General features: G+C 37.7%; 1 protein-coding gene across 10 annotated transcripts in view; it reads left to right on the top strand.

Annotated features, from left to right (window-relative positions):
- The window catches only part of ZNF667 (zinc finger protein 667), a 78,434-nt gene that overhangs the window by 53,349 nt on the left and 12,075 nt on the right, over positions 1-13,010 (top strand). For 8 of the 10 annotated variants that reach the window (XM_015084061.3, XM_053210622.1, XM_053210625.1 and 5 more), the window contains one exon: positions 3,688-5,848. The exons of 1 other annotated variant lie outside the window; for it this stretch is intronic. In XM_015084061.3, the coding sequence (XP_014939547.2) occupies positions 3,688-5,267 (1,580 nt within the window). In that variant the 3' untranslated portion in view covers positions 5,268-5,848. One more of the 10 variants, XM_053210627.1, reaches the window with a different exon arrangement.

Consider the following 13,010-nt stretch of genomic DNA (forward strand, 5'->3'; position numbering starts at 1 on the left):
CGTTGTTAAGGTGTGTTTTAAGGCCTAGAATGTTGTCTGTCTTGGGGAATATTCTGTGTAAGCTTGGGGACAATGTGACTACTACTGTCATTGGATGAAGTGGTCTGTAGATGTCAGTTATATTCAATTGGAAATGGTGTGGTTGAGTTCCCCTGAATTTTCTGCTTGCTCAATCTGTTCATTTGTGAGGGAAGGATGTTGAAGTGTTTTAATAACTATGATAGTGGATTCATATATTTCTCCTTGCAGTTTTACAGTTTTTGTTGATTTTAGTTTGATGCTCTGTTGGTAGGCATATACACATTAAGAATTGTTATGTTTTCTGAAGAACTGATTCTTTCATTATGTAATGCCCCTCTTTATCCATGATAACTTTCCATGCTTTTAAGTCTGCTCTGTCTAGAATTAATATAGCTACTCCTGCTTTCTTTTGATTAGTGTTGGCATGGTATATTTCTCTCCATTCATTTATTTTTTAAAAATTTATTAATGTACTGTTTAATTTACATCCAGGTTAGCACATGGTGCAACAATGATTTCAGGAGTAGATTCCTTAATGCCCCTTACCCATTTAGTCCATCCCCCCTCCCACAACCCCTTCAGCAACCCTCTGTTCTCTATATTTAGGAGTCTCTTATGTTTTGTCCCCCTCCCTGTTTTTATATTATTTTTGCTACCCTTTCCTTATGTTCATCTGTTTAGTATCTTAAATTCCACATATGAGTGAACTCGTATGATATTTGTCTTTCTCTAATTTCACTTAGCATAATACCCTCTAGTTCCATCCACATAGTTGCAAATGTCAAGATTTCATTCATTTTGATTGCTGAGTGATACTGTGTTGTGTATATATACCACATCTTCTTTATCCATCCATTCATTTACTTTTAATCTATGTCTAATCTATATCTAAAGTGGGTTTTTTACAGACAACACACAATTGGGCCATGTTTTTTAATTCACCCTGACAGTCTCTTTTAATTGTTACAGTAATTATACTGTTGACATTCAAAGTGATTACTCATATAGTTGGATTGATATCTACTTCTATACATAATAAATATTTTTTATTGTCTTTATTCCTGCTTTTGTCTTCTCTTTTTCTGCTTGTTGTGGTTTTATTTTGTTTTTTGTTTATGTATTTTTAAGTAGGTTCTACACCCAGTGTGGGGCTTGAACTCAAACCCTGAGATCAAGAGTTGCATGCTCCACCAACTGAGCCAGCCAGGCGCCCCTCTGCCTATTGTGTTTTTAAATTTTTTTTTTTTTAATGTTTATTTATTTTTGAGACAGAGACAGAGCATGAACGGGGGAGGGTCAGAGACAGGGAGACACAGAATCTGAAACAGGCTCCAGGCTCTGAGCTGTCAGCACAGAGCCCGACGCGGGGCTTGAACCCACAGACCGCGAGATCATGACCTGAGCCGAAGTCGGCCGCTTAACCGACTGAGCCACCCAGGCGCCCCATGCCTATTGTGTTTTTAAACGAGCATTTCATATGATTCCAGTGTTATCAGTTATACTCTTTTGTTTTTTAAGTGGTTGCCTTAGAGTTTACAGTATACCTTTACAACTAATCCAAGTCCACTTTCAGGTACCAGTATATCACTTCATGGGACTGTGCCTTATAATAACAAAATAATGCTAATTTCTTTCTCCCATCACCTGTATCATTGTTATCATTCATTTCATTTATATATAAATATGATAAGCATGTATATATTACATGTACATACATAAGATGAAAAGATGACTAAACATTATTGAATACATTGATGCTATTATTTTGAATAAACTATTACTGTTAGGTCAGTTAAGAATAAGAAAAATAGGGGTGCCTGGGTGGCTCAGTCGTTGGGGGTCTGATTCTTGGTTCCAGCTCAGATCATGATCTCACAATTTGTGAAATCAAGCCCCACGTCGAGCTCTAGGCTTATAGCACGGAACCTGCTTGAGATTCTCTGTCTCTCAAACTTTAAAATGAAAATGATAAGAAAAATAAAGGTTTTTTTCTTTTTTTTTTCCTTCACTATTGTTTCTTCATTGCTCTTCTTTTCTTTCTTCTTTCTCCTAGTAGTCTCATAATACGTTTGTCACTTTTTTGTAGTTGTCCCATGGTCTTTGGATATTCTGTTCTCTTTTTTTCAGTCTTTATTTACTGTGCTTTCCAAGTTTTAAGGGTTCTTTTTTTTTTTTAAGTTTATTTTTATTTAGAGAGCAAGAAAGCACGTGAGCATGAGCAGGGTAGGGGCAAAGAGGGAGAGGGAGGATCCCAGGCAGGCTCCACACCATCAGTGTAGAGCCTGACACAGGGCTCAGACTCACAAACTGTGAGATCATAACATGAGCCAAAATGAAGGGTCAGATGTTGAACTGACTGAGCCACCCAGGAGCCCCTGATTTTTAAGAATTCTAATTTACCAATAGAATAAATCCTTTAGCTCTCAGAATCTTTCTTCAGCTGTGTCGAATTCTGTCCAAGTCATTCTTTATTTCTGTTACAGTGTTTTTGATCTCAAACATTTTGTTTTGGTTCTGAGAATTTCCATCTCTCTGCTTACATTGCCCATCTGTTCTAATACGCTGTATACTTTATCATTAGAGCCCTTAACATATTAATCAATTTTAAATTTCTGGTCTGAGAATTAATAGCATCCCTGCCATATCAGTCTGATTTTGATGCTTGCTCTTTTTCTTCAAATTGTGTTATTTGCCTTTTGGTATACCTTGTAATTTTTTTTTACTTGCCAGAGGTTATGTACCAGGTAAAAGGAACTATTGTAAACAGCCCTTTAGTGATTGTGATGGGTGAGGTGTGTCTTTTAGGGAGCCTTTGCCTCTGGAATGTGAATGTCTTCAGTCTCTCAGTGCCCCCCCCACCAAAACCCTATCCCTTTAGGAGGGACAGGATGGCTAGAGGCCGCTGAAATTGGAGGCAGCCGTTTGTATTCTCCCGTCTTATGGATCCAAGAAGAGTTGTTGGTTTTAACATCTGTTTAGCTTTTTACTTGTTAGGATGAAGTTGTGCTTTCCAAGCTTCTTACATGAAGAACCGCAAACCAGAATTCCAGTGTTTTGTTTGTTTGTTTTTTTAAGATTGGATTTTTAAGAATACATTTTAAAAATTTACAATTTCATTGGGATGTAATGTACATATTATAAAATTCACTTAAGTGTATAATTCAGTGGTTTTTAATAAAGTTGACAACTTGTGTAGCCATCACCATAATCTAGTTTTAGAATATTTTTATCACCCTAATAAAATTCTTCATGTCCATTTACAATTAAACCCTAGTCCCACCTCCAGCCCCAGGCAACTACTAATTTACCTTCTGTTTGTAGTTTACCTTCTGCCTTTTTTGGACCTTTCATGTAATAAAAGTACATTCATCTAATGAATAACCTATGGAGTTTAATATGGTATGTGGTATGAATTTATCCTATGAATAAAACTTTGATTTATTAATTTCAAATCACAAGCTTTCCTGATTTTTAATTACTAAATATTTCTATAAAGCCTTTTGGCATGTTAAAATTACAGTAAGATACTACAAAGTTTTTCTTCTGGTTATCATCATTGTTATTATGTTTGATGATTGATATTGTAATTATCATTGATAATAACTGCACAGAAACTTCATTTTTCAGCATAGGAAAACAAATACTGAATTTCTTGGTGTCTTTCAGACTCAAGGTCTAAATATGAGACCAAGAAGTTACCAGCATCTCTGTGCAACAAATCTGGGCAAAGCAGCTATCAGAAACCAGTTTCTGCATCACAAAAAGTTGCCATAGGAAAGAAAGGCTGCAAGAAAAGTTCAGTCCTAGTAAAACCCAAGAAAGTGCATTCAGGAAAGAAATCTTTAAAATGTAATGACTGTGGGAAAACCTTTAGTCAAAGTTTATCTCTTAAACTTCATCAGAAATCACATACTAGAGAGAAGCCTTATGAATGCAGTAATTGTAGAAAAGCTTTCAGACAGATCTCATCCCTCATTCTTCATCAGAAAATTCACAATGGAAGGAAAAGCCATGAATGTGGTAAGTGTGGAGAAAACTTCATTCAAAGAACATCTCTTATTCTACATGGGAAAGTTCATAATAGAAAAGAAACCTTTGACTGTGGAAAGGCCTTGAGTCAGTACCCAACTCTCACTGTGGGCCAGAAAATTCACTTTGTTGAGAATATCCACCAGTGTGGAAAGTGTGGGAAAGACTTCATTCGAAAGTCATCCCTTTTACTTCATAAGAAGATTCACAGCAAAAAGAAATTACATAAATGCAATAAATGCGGGAGAGGCTTCAAAAACAAATCAGCCCTTGTTATACATAAAAGAATTCACACTGGAGAGAAAACCTATGAAAGTGAGAAGACCTTAAGTCAGAGTCCACTGCAGAAAAGTCACCATTTAGAGAATCCTTATAAATGCAGAGAATGTGGAAAATCCTTTAATAGGATTTCATCCATTTTGCTTCATCAGAGAATTCACACATCAAAGAAACCCTACAAATGTGATAAATGTGACAAGGTCTTCAGGCGCCTTTCAACCCTTATTCTACATCTAAGAATTCATAATGGAGAGAAACTCTACAGATGCAGTAAATGTGAAAAGGTCTGTAATCGGCATTCATCCCTTATTCAACATCAGAAAGTTCATACAAGGAAAAAGAAACTGTTTGAATGTAAGGAATGTGGGAAGATGTTTTCTGGAACTGCCAACCTTAAAATACATCAGAACATTCATTCTGAAGAGAAGCCTTTCAAATGCAATAAATGTAGTAAAGTTTTTGGTCGTCAGTCATTTCTTATTGAACATCAGAGAATTCATACTGGAGAAAAGCCCTATCAGTGTGAGGAATGTGGAAAAGCCTTCAGTCATCGAATATCTCTTACTCGGCATAAGAGAATTCATACTGAAGATAGACCCTATGAATGTGATCAGTGTGGGAAAGCCTTCAGTCAGAGTGCACACCTTGCTCAACATGAAAGAATTCACACTGGAGAAAAACCATATACGTGCAAAACATGTGGGAAGGCCTTTAGTCAACGCACATCCCTTATTCTACATGAAAGAAGTCATACTGGAGAGAAACCCTATGAATGTAATGAATGTGGGAAGGCATTTAGTAGTGGCTCAGATCTTATTCGGCATCAGAGAAGTCATTCTTCAGAGAAACCATATGAATGTAGTAAATGTGGGAAGGCATATAGTCGGAGTTCATCTCTGATTCGACATCAGAATACACATTCTGAGGAAAAAGCCTAAGTTTGTTTTAAATATGTGAAAGCGTACAATGAGGCTATAAAAGTAGCAGAGACCAAGGCATGGGAAAAATGCCTTTGTCTATAACCTAAATTTTGTAAAAATGGGACCGTCTTGGTGATGTGTCCCACTTTGAAAGCCAAAGAGCAAAAGTCATCAGGGTGACTTTGACCAGACAATTTGTAATCAACCGAGGCAGTGATGTTACCATAGGTCTTAATTTCAAAGCAGCAAGTTCAGATGACTGGATCATTTTTAATGAAGACCACTCTTCATTCCATAAGACACTGATATTTTATTTGCAGTGTAATTTAGACAGCGGTTTCATTAGTCACATACAACAAAGTGGAACCACAAAGCCCATATTTATAGATGGGGCTTTGAGCCTTATTTAAGGTCACATGAAGAAAGAGTTTTAAGTTTGTCCCTTAGAACTAGACTATCATGTATAAGAGATTTCCTGGGCAAACGAGGGTACTACTTTCAGCTGACAGAAAATTGTGGGTGAGAAAAAAGTAGAGTGAATCTTCAAGTGGATAAAGGTAACACTCATAATGTGTGTGAATCAGTAGAGTTACTATCATACTGTCACAGGCTAATGGGAAAAAAGAAGCCAGGATATACTGAAGAATGGGAACTTAAGAGCAGGGAGAAAATATTTGTTACTGTTTTATTTGAAAAGAGATTTGTTTATATTTATATGAATAAACAGTGGTATTTTCATGTAAGAACAGTGGTGTGCAATAAGTGACTGGTGGAGAATGAGATGCCATTCCCTAAATGTGTCCTCTCAGAATTTATATGTCAAACCCCTAACCTCTAAAGATAGGGACCTTTGGGAGATAATTAGGGATAGATGAGTTTATGAGGGTACATCATGATAGTATTAGTGTCTTTAAAAGAAAGGATGCCAGAGAGCTTACTCTCTAAGCCATGAGAAGATACTACAAGAAGGTGGCTGTCTGCAAGCCAGGAAGCTAGCTCTCCCTACCATCCAACCATGTGGCACCCTGATCTCCAGAACTGAAGAATAAGTTTCCTTTGTTTAAGTCACCCAGGATATGGTATTTTGTTATGGCAGCCCAAGCTGACTAATACATGGGAGGAAACTCTGGATTTATGTACCAGTCTCTTTTCCTGTCAGCTAATCACCATATGTAACAGCTTTCAGTCCCTGTTTCCCGCTTGTACAAAGTATGTAAGAAATAAAATCAGAGTTCTTTTTGATATTGGGTTATATACGGTTGGAGTATTCTGCAAAAACCATTTTTGTAAACACCCATATCTTGCTAAGATAACTGCGAAATGTATAACCATGAGAGTTACGCCATTCTAACTTTGACCACAACTGAGAAAATAACATCCAGATTTGTGAAGGGTAAGCATGCATATAGGATAATAGAACAGTTAACTTTTCATTTACGCTTGTCATGGTACTGTAAAAGCATAAAATATCTCCAACACTTGAAGCAAATGGGTGAGCAAATTAACAGAATGCTCATGGAGAGGCAGGTCTATTCTTCCTCCCCTTCCACACCCCTGGCTTTGTTAATTTCTTTGCCAACCTGCCATAGAGATTGGTTCCAAATCAATGGTCACAAACCTACTATATATAATATAGACTAATAAGACATTGTACTTGCCTGCAGACGTTTAGAGTTTTCTAGGGAATACATAATATTAAAATGTGGAAACATGTATAAAAGACACAGATAATAACCAAGAAGAAGATGGTGAACTCCATTGTGAGTGGAGGACATGGGAACAGGGATTACTTGGAGATAGTGACCATATTAAAGGAAGAACAGGACTCAGGCTGACTAGGCACTTAAGAGTTGGAAGGCTATTGAAGGCAAAGAGAGAAAGTACACATGCACAAGATAGTGGCAGAAGGTTGTAGAGTATTAGAGGAGTGGCAAATTAAATATTTAGTATAGTGACTGGCACATTGAAGTGGTAAGTACTAGTGAGATCTTGAGTGAATAAATGAATGAATATGTTTCAGTATAACTGGATTTTCTGAGCCATAGTTGTCAGGGAACACTTAAATCTGAAGGTGACTCAGACATTGAGATAAACCCTTGGGAAAATAGGCTAAGGAATCACTAGTGATGTTTGAAGACTCTGGTGAACTCAGGGTAACCACAGCAGCAACCAAACTTAAACCTAGTCCAGTTCTTGTCTGTATTAATGAATTCTTCCCTCCCCCTACCCCATCCACAGCTTAACAGAAGGAATGACATGACCATTTCCAGAAATCTATTTACCTGTTTTGGTTCTACACACGATTCCTAGCTTTTGGGGTCGGGGAGTGGGGGGAGAATTACAAAGCATGCAAAACAAGAATAATCTACACTTTCTATTCCCACCAAGTGACAAAGCACTCCAGAACTACTCAAAGTGACAGCTGTTGGGCTGACAAAATTTTAAACAACTATAATATGTTCAAGGCTGTAACCAAAAAGATGCACAGCAGCCAAACTACATGGGTCATTTGAGCAGAGGTGGAACTATATGAATCATGGAAATAATAGAAATGAACACAGATGAACACGTTTTCAACAGGTTCATCAGTATACTTAAATATACTTGACACAGCCAAGGAAACAATAAGTGAACCTTGAAGGTAGGTTTTTAATCCAAATATATTTCTTAAATTATAGCAAATGCAAATGGCCTAAACACACCAGTTAAGAGATGGCAAAACAACTGAATTGAAAAGCAGGACCCAGCATATGCTAGCAGAAACCTTAAATATACAGGCATACATAATTAAAAGTGGGGGAAAAGATAGAACACGCAAACACTGATGAAATAAAGTTGGAATCACGATATTAGTGTCAGATGAAGCAGACATTAGAACAACAAATGTAATCAGGGATAAAGAGACATAAAAAGGATCAATTTCCAGGTAAACATAACAGTCCTAATTGTACATGTATCAAACTACAGAGGTAGAAATTACACAAATGAAAAAAGAACAGAAAGGGTAAATGGATCAATCCACTATTACTGGAGATTTCACCATTGTCTCTCTGCTATTAATAGAACAAATAGTATATAGAACCCCTGAACAACAAAATTGACCAAGTTAACTAGTTGACATTTATAAAACATAAGAGAATACATTCAAGTACACATGAAGCATTTTACCAAAACCATAAAACAAATCTTAAGTTTTAAACAACTGGTTGTATAAATTGTATTCCCTGACTATAGCAGAACTAAACTAGCAACAACAGTAAGATACCTGAAAATATTTGGAAGGCTTAAACTACAAATTCCTTTTTTTTTTTTTTAACATTTATTCATTTTCCTTATAGAGACTGTGAGTGGGGGAGGAGCAGAGAGAGAGGGAGACACAGAATCTGAAGCAGGCTCCAGGCTCTGAGCTGTCAGCACAGAGCCCGATGCGGGGCTTGAACTCACAGATGGTGAGATCACGGTCTGAACTGAAGTTGGATGCTTAACCACTGAGCCACCCAGGCGCCCCTCCTTTTTTTTTTTTTTTTTTTTTAAAGACCTGTTCAGATTATTCTTGAGGAAACTTTTGATCATTCCAAGAAAATTTCCCATTTCATCTAAGTTCTCAAATCATTTCCATGAAGTCCACAACATTCTCGTAACCATTTCATAACTGTAGAATTTGTGGTGATGTCACCTCTGCTATTCCAGATATTGGTAACTTGTGTATTTTCTTTTTTTAGTAGTCAGTCTGAAGATTTATTAGTTTTATTGACCTGTTTTTGCTTCCTATTTCATTGATTTCTTTTTATTATTTACATTCTAATGCTAATGTGGAAATTTGTTAAGGTGGAAATTGTGTTAATTTGTTAAAATTGTGTTAATTTGAAGTCACTGGGAGCTTTCGAAATTTTATGACTTAGTGTAGTGTATTCCCTTCTAAGCACTGTGTTAGCTGCATCCCACACATTTTGACATGGTGTGTTCTAAGTTTCACTCAATTTTAAATACTTCCTTGTTTTCCTTTTTGATTTCTCTTTAGACTCATGGATTACTGTTTAGGTCCAGCTACTTGGAGATTTTTCAAGTATCTTTGTGTTACTGATTTCTAATTTAATCCTTTCTAGTCAGAAAACGCATTTTATATGACTTGAGTTTTTTTAAGTTTATTGAGATATGTTTTAAAGCCTGGAATATGGTCTATTTTGGTAAATATTCTGGATGCAATAAAATAATTTATATTCTAGGGTGAAAGGTTTTTAAAATGTCAGGTCAAGTTTGTTGGATAGTATAGTTCAGGTCTTCAGTATCCTTACTGATTTTCTGTTTACTTGTTCTTATGACAGATGTGTGTCAGAATCTCTTATAATTTTGGATTTGTCCATTTCTCCTTGTAATTCTATCAGTTCTTTTCCCAGGTAATTCAAGTGGTTTCCTCACATGGATGCTGTGATCAGCGTTCAGGTAAAAACTAGAGTTTTTACACAAAAGATTCTGATGTCTAGGTGTTTTTTTCTCTAAGAGCTCTCAGGCACTTCATCCTGAGAACGCTAGCCACCTCAGTCAATCTCCCTGGCTCCCAGACCCATCTCAACTCAGGAAGACCATAGCCTGGAAACTCTCCATGCAGTTATTTGGGGGAAATCACAGTACTCACCTCATTTGTTTCCCATTTTTCAGGGATCTCTGTCTCATTGCCTGATGTCCAGTGTCTTGGATACCAAGGTTTCATATATTTTGTCCAGTTTTAAGTGTTTCAGATGAGATGATAAACTGTCCTCCTCTCCCCTCCCCCATAATTCCATCTTCGCTGGAAGTTTATATCTCAAATTCACATTTAACAAGAACAGAATGACTATGGATGTAGGAATAAAAAAAACTGCAATTAACATTCTTGTGTACATGCTTTTGAAAACTTTCACCAGTATTTTTGGAGAAGTTCCTGGATCAAAAAGATAGGCAAAGTCTAATAGATCTTTAACTTGCCCTTTCTATTCAAACTACCAACACTCTAGAATGAAGGATTTTTGGATGAATTTTTATGTACCTTTATTCAGTGCTGCCTACATCTTGCCCAGCAAGTTGGGATATACTGGTATAGTTTTTCAAAATTTCTTCTACCTACTTTTTCTCCATTATGCCAGTCTTATGAGAGGGCAGAGGGTGCCAGAGATCCTGGCATGTTCATTTAGTGTGGCCCTGTTGTTTCTGTATTAAACTTTTCATAGTGTGTGATGTGAGATGGTCTCGATTTATTTTTTTCTTTGAGAGCAAGTGTAACTGGGGGAGGGGCAGAGGGAGAGAAAAGTTCTTAAGCAGGCTCCACACCCAATGCGGAGCCCAATGTGGGCTTGCTCTCACAACTGAGATCATGACCTGAGCTGAAATCAAGAGCTTAACTAGCTGAGCTACTCGGGCGCCCCTCCCTTTACTTTTTCAATGGGGCTGGCTTTTTTCTTTTGTCATTTCATTCAATTTTGTTAGAAGGAAGTTCTGTTAAGTCTGAATCTTCTGTTCCATAGGGTCTCTGAAAGACTTTTAAATTTTTGAATAGAGGCCCCCGGGTGGCTCAGTTGAGCGTCAGTTGAGCATCCGACTTCAGCTCAGGTCATGATCTCACGGTTGGTGAGTTCCTGCATCAGAGTCTGTGCTGACAGCCTAGAGCCTGTAGTCTGCTTTGGATTCTGTGTCTCCCTCTCTCTGCCCCTCCCCCGCTCATGCTCTGTCTCTGTCTCTCTCAAACACTAAAAAAGATTTTTTTTTAATTTTTTTAATGAATAGAGCTCTTCCTGATCTAGCTATTTTTCCAAGGGCAGTGCTCCAGACTGGCAAGAAATTTGTTTTAGCCCGGTGATTCTCAAATGTTACTGTGTATTCAGATCACCTGGGGATTTTGTAGAGCTGCAGATTCTGAATCACTAGGTCTGGATTAGGGCCCAATATTTTGGAATTGTGAGAAATTATCAAGTGATGCTGCTGGTCTGTAGCCCACACTTTCAGTAGTAAGTATTTAGCCTTTCTTTACCTTACAGTCCTGCATATCATTGGCAGTTTCTCTCCCCTCTGACATATGATAGGTTATAAAAACCCAAGTGTTTCCTCCTTAAACCCTTCAGCTACTCACCCTTCCACTCTGCAACTGTAAAGCATTTAGGGAGGCTTCTAAAGTGAGACTTTTTGAAGTAATACTGTGGTTCTAATCAAGACACTTTTCTTTTGCCCTTCCAGATAGGACATTGCTTTGGAAGAATTTTATACTCTTTGATATTACAGCATCAGTTTCCTCTCAGGATTCTTACCACATTTAGCCACATTTCCTTATGGATTTTGAGGCTCAGGATTGTAGATATTTCTTCACTTCATCAAAGATGGAGCTCCCATATATGTTTCTTGTTGCTTTAATTTGGTTTCAGAAAGGAGAAATGGAGAGAGACATCTTGGTTCCACCTCTTTATATTCAGGAGTTAGTAAATACATTTAAAGTCTCCTCATAAATATGTATGATTTTGACTCCTTAAGGGTATGTACCACTCGACCACTCACAGACACAGTGGAAGGGTGGGGGGTGGGAGGCGGAAATGAAGTTTCTTTACTTGAAGGCAACCCTCTTTGTAGATCAGGTCTGCTGTCCTTTATGTAAACAGCTTTACTTGCTGTTGGTTGCCTCTGACACCTGTGAAGGAAGCCTTCTTTGGAAGGATTTAAAAGGAACTCGCCTGAAGTCTGGCATGAATGGTCCAGGAGATGAGGCTCAACCACTAGTCACCCAAGCCCTGGTCTCTTGATGTTGAGGTTGTCCTGTCTAGCATGCAGCCATTTTAAGATTACTGGCAAGATAGCTAAATTATAAGCTTACAGTGTACCGAGTCCAGTCCACCCATGGAAATTTAACTTAACCCTTGCTACAGGGTCTGAGGCAGCACCACCTCATCAAACACACTCTGCAGCAAATATTGGAATATTCGCACACTTAGTGAATCGATCAATGTCCTTGTCAGGCCAAATTTTTTCTTTATGGGAAGTGACTCTCAACCTCCCTCCACCTTGTCCCCATTCCATGGGAATTTTGTGAACTGGTCAATCCAGTGATCCAGTCCCACTACCAGAGGCATGTGCACTTGACCCAGACTGGCCAGAGTATCCCATACCATGGACCTAGTGAGCGGTCCAGAGAACCAAATTCTATTTTAGAACAAATTCTGTTTTTCTTCTCTGATTGACATGGAGACTAAGAGAAAGATCATTTTCCTTTTGAGATTAAAAGCTGGCAGGACCTTTTAAGTCTAATGTCAAGAGGCCATTTTATTTCCCCCACCAAGAGAGAGCCTGCCAGAGAATGAAACAACTAATCTCTGATAGTCTGAGTGATCGCCTAAAGCTGCACCATATACACACTATACCTTTCAGTTTCAGGTCCTAAAAATTCCTTTTTCCAAGCTAATTGGAATTAGATTTCTGTCAGAATCCTAATCCTAAATTGCTGCTTTTCCATTTATCAACTTTATAGACTCTTTAGTAATATTTCTTAGGAAAGATAAGAATTTAACTCATCCCATCATATTAGCTCCTCTGTTGTATTTTACCTGGAAATACAGGTAACCTGTTTCTTATTCTGTTGACTTTAATTAGATCTTCTGAATCTCCTCTATGAGAATATTGCCCCTCATCCTTCCTCAATCTCTCATTATTACCGTCAACCTCCCACCATCCAATCTGTCAGCTACATTTTGCCTGTTACATTAAGTAGACAGTAAATAGTCCTATATACATGCAGAGACAAAC

This window comes from Acinonyx jubatus, chromosome E2, assembly GCF_027475565.1.
Source record: "Acinonyx jubatus isolate Ajub_Pintada_27869175 chromosome E2, VMU_Ajub_asm_v1.0, whole genome shotgun sequence".
Taxonomy (NCBI): domain Eukaryota; kingdom Metazoa; phylum Chordata; class Mammalia; order Carnivora; family Felidae; genus Acinonyx; species Acinonyx jubatus.